Source organism: Bos indicus x Bos taurus, chromosome 2 (genome assembly GCF_003369695.1).
Source record: "Bos indicus x Bos taurus breed Angus x Brahman F1 hybrid chromosome 2, Bos_hybrid_MaternalHap_v2.0, whole genome shotgun sequence".
NCBI classification, from domain to species: Eukaryota; Metazoa; Chordata; class Mammalia; order Artiodactyla; family Bovidae; genus Bos; species Bos indicus x Bos taurus.
The window spans coordinates 79,078,054-79,081,719 of record NC_040077.1 but is presented as its reverse complement, the minus strand read 5'-3'; the positions used below and the strand labels follow the sequence as shown (position 1 = coordinate 79,081,719).

At 50.7% G+C, this 3,666-nt stretch overlaps 1 protein-coding gene across 1 annotated transcript; it reads right to left on the bottom strand.

Annotated features, from left to right (window-relative positions):
• Positions 1–948: 948 nt before the first annotated feature.
• Positions 949–2,513, bottom strand: TEX51 (testis expressed 51). Its single transcript, XM_027553947.1, has 4 exons — positions 2,369–2,513; positions 2,137–2,219; positions 1,798–1,948; positions 949–1,469 (listed from the first exon to the last, which is right to left on the bottom strand). The coding sequence occupies exons 1-4, from the start codon at positions 2,511–2,513 to the stop codon at positions 1,192–1,194; spliced, it is 657 nt and encodes a 218-aa protein (XP_027409748.1). The 3' UTR covers positions 949–1,191.
• Positions 2,514–3,666: the final 1,153 nt, after the last annotated feature.

Below are 3,666 nucleotides of genomic sequence, written 5' to 3'. Positions count from 1 at the left end.
GCTTTCCCTCCTCGGGGATCCTGGATGTCCCAGGACCTTTTGTGCCTCCTCCTCCTCCTTCTTTTTCTTCTTCTTGAGCCAGAAAATGTAACATCTGGGCCAGGAAACAGGGTGGAGATGGGTCAGTCAAGCTGTAGGCGTGCCTTCCTTGGGGACATGGGGCTTGCAGCAGGCACTCACCCACCTCCAGCTAGGGTCGCCAGGGGCAGAGCGATGCCGATGCCCATAGCCCACCTGAAGTTCTTCCCAGTCCATGCTCCTGGGAGAGGGGGAAAGGGAGAGCCAGTGATTAGGGAGCAGACAGGGCCATCTCAGCTCCAAGAGGAGGCTGCATTCTTTCCTTCTTTTATTCACCCACTCGGTCATCTGTTTGTAGACACTGAGCACCTATTGTATGCCCACCTACATCTAGAGATGAGTGAAACAGGGTCCCTGATCTTCAGGAGGGAGAGAAACCAAAGAGTCTGCTGTGGTGTCCCAGGGGAGCAGAGCAGGGCAGGGCACGGGCTGAACGATCACTGGGAGGGTCAATGAGCTCTGGGTTGACTAGCTCAGAGCTAGTCATGAAAAGCTTCTTAAGAAACAGGAATTCTGAACTGGACTTTGAAAGACTAGTAGTTCAGTTCAGATGGTCAAGGAGCCAAACTGTGTTCCAGGCAGAGGACACAGAGTGTTCAAGGTCAGAAGCATGAAGTTGTCTGTCCAGCGTGTCAGCAGCTCTGTGTGTCTGGGAAGACAGGGGAGGGTACAGGCAAGCAGGGCCTCCCTAGGTGGGTGTGCTTTATCTGGGGGCCACTGGGAGCTACTGAAAGTTATAACAGGGAGTGTCATAGGTAGATTGGCTCCTTGAGAGAGAGAGTTCTTTGATTGCTGAGTGAGAGGTGACCAGGAGAGGCAGGGAGGCCAGTTAGGAAATTCTGCCAAAATCCAGGTAAGAGGTGAGGCTGTCTGAGAAGAGGAGGTTGGAAGGATCATATGGTAACATGTTGAAGAATTCTTTAGCAAGACCTGGTGACTACATACTCTGAGTAAGGGAGGGAGACTCCTGGTTTAGGAGGTTGAGGACTTGAGTGAGACATTTGCTGAGAGGGGGCCTGAAGGAAGAGTAGATCTGGGGGAGTTGAGATGGATTTGGACATGTCCCCAGGCATGTTGACTTTAGGGACCTGACAGGCCCCCTGAGAACATGTCCTAGAGGCAGATGGCTCTATGGCTCTGAAGCTGGACATGTGGAATCCAGACATCCTGGGAGTTCCCCAGGGAGGATGGGCAGCACAAAGGGATCAGGGGTAGACAGAGGAAGAAGACATTCCAGGCAAAGACAACAACGGACCTGGAGTGGAGGCGGGGAGGCTGGAGGCCAAGATGGTTGGTTGACCACTGACCTGGGCAGACAGCAGGGTCTTGGCAGGTAAGGAAGTGTTTCTGGCATGTGGTGCAACTGATTACCTCCAATGTGGAGCGGATGTCTATGAGAGAGAATGGGTAGGAGCCTTAGAGCGAGTCAGGTGCCCCTCACCCCTCACCCAGACCTGGTCCCCAAAATACTCACCACAGGACTCATTGCAGGCTGCCCAGGAGGGTGAAATGGTAGAGAGACTGAGTTTCTGGGGAGGCAGACAGAGCTGGGAGGGACTGGGGTGTGAGCAGGAATCACAGCTGCGAGAAAGTGTGGTTAGGTGCCCCAGGCAAGGGCAGGGGAAGGGCCCAAAGGGGGCTGCAGATTGGACTCTGTCTCATCAGGACTCTGGGAAGTGAAGGGCTGGGTGATGAGCAGGGGCCAGCCCCACCTCTCACCCTTGTCCTTCAGCCCCTCAGATACATCCTCCAGCTCCTTGGAAAATTGCTGCTTCAGGACACGAACTTCTTCCAAAAGTGATGGTTTATCTGGGTGGAGCAGGAAGGAAGGGGTGTTTTCGCTGTCTGTTCCGTAGGTGGAATCAATAACCTAACTTTCTTAATATTAGGAATTCAAACCAGTTTTTTCAGACAGAAATTCTGTACAGCACACAGATAGATGTTGTGTCCAATCCCACCCTTCACAACACTGCCCCACCACATGCCAGTGGTCTTCAGGGAATGCCTTGGAGGATCAGGTTTTGTTAACCCAAGCCCTGGGGCCCTAGGATGCTAAGCTTCCTCACCATCTCGAAGCTTCTTAATGGCTTTATCTATGTGAGTGAATAACGTTCCTGCTGCTTCCTCCAAATGGTCTTGACCTGAGAATGGGGTTTGGGACAAAGTTAGAGGATTAAGACACCGGGCCAGGTAAAGGGGTCAGCCCTGATCCCTGGGTCTCCTGGCTGTGCCTCACCAAGGTACGAGTTTTCAGGAGAAGACTGATTGTCCATGAATAGGGAATGGAGGCTTTGGGAGAGCTCTGCGGGTGGCCCTGGAGTGCCCCAAAGAATCTGCAGGTCATAATCTATCAGTGCAGGCAGCTCTTGCCAGCATTGGAGGCAGTTCTTCCCATTGGTGGTGGGCAGGAGACAGCTGAGCAGGAGAAGCAGCATCTTCTGGGGTTTTCCTCTGGTGCCCTTACCACCTTGCCTGGCAGTTCCACATAGAATGCTGATACCCTGTCCCCCTGGAAACAACATTCATTTTACAGAACAAAAGTAAATTCCACAGGGTAAGGTGAAAGCCAGTTATGGCGTTACTGAGTCCAAGCTTGTTCTGCTGGCTGCACAAGACAACTTTATTCAGAAAGCTGGTTGTCTGTGAAGCTGGCACACTAGTGTTTCAAATAACCATCTTGTTGGGGTCTGTGTGCCAGGTTCTTTTAAGGATCAGAGATGGGGGGAGGTGAGGAAAGAAAGTAAAATCTTACAAGTGTCTCCTAGAATGGCAAACCTCAGGCAAGGGGTTGTGTAAATTTCTTCCTTCTGCCATCCACAGGCAGACAGGGTTCTGAACAAAGGCACTTCAGCTTACCAGTCAGGCAGAGGGGCGGGATTCTCTGAGGCAAGCCATTATGTGTGACTGTAATAACCAAAGTGGCCAAAGAAACAGATCTAGCACAGAAGAGTCAAAATTGACTCTTTCCTTTTACAATGGCACAAACCAGGGCTTTGGCATCAAACCAAAGTGAGGACCCTGATATCCTCCTTTGAAGATGGAGTCACTGATCATCATTGGTGATGGTTCTTGTGAGGACGAGAGAAATGGCTGTGCCACCTTGTGATCTGTCCTCAGCTCCCTTGGTGGCATTTACCATATTATGGAATAGTTCAACAAGCTGAAATTTGCAGGGCCAGGAGACAGCAGCATAGAGAGAGGGTTGGTTGTTTAAAGAGTCTGAATCACTTTGCTACATAGAAATGGTCAGCCATGTGGGAAGCTTGTGGAACACATGTCTTTTCCATGGCACTTATAAACTGGCTACTGTTTTCATGCCTGATCAAAACAGAGGGTCTTCAGTAGCTATTCTGATCACAGAGTAGACACTGTAAGCAGAGTATAGATAGGGAGTGCATGAAAGTACAGAGAGAGAAGTCATCTCTGAGACAGCAGTTCTTTTGTGCAGTGGGCATTGAAGAGATGCAAAATTCCTTATTCTCTAATAAAGAGAAAGCCAGTGGCGTCCTTGTCACTCCTCACCTGATAAGCTTTCCCTCTTCCATGTCGTGCTTCCAACCAATTTGAGTTCCTCAAGCTGAACTATGG

Coding starts and splice junctions, on each gene's coding strand:
- TEX51 (XM_027553947.1), bottom strand. CDS start 2,513: ATGCTGCTTCTCCTGCTCAGCTGTCTCCTGCCCACCACCAATGGGAAG. Junction 1,949..2,136: donor AGCTTCGAGATGGTGAGGAA/GCTTAGCATCCT, acceptor TAAGAAAGTTAG/GTTATTGATTCCACCTACGG. Junction 1,470..1,797: donor TGAGGGGCTGAAGGACAAGG/GTGAGAGGTGGG, acceptor TCTCTCTCATAG/ACATCCGCTCCACATTGGAG.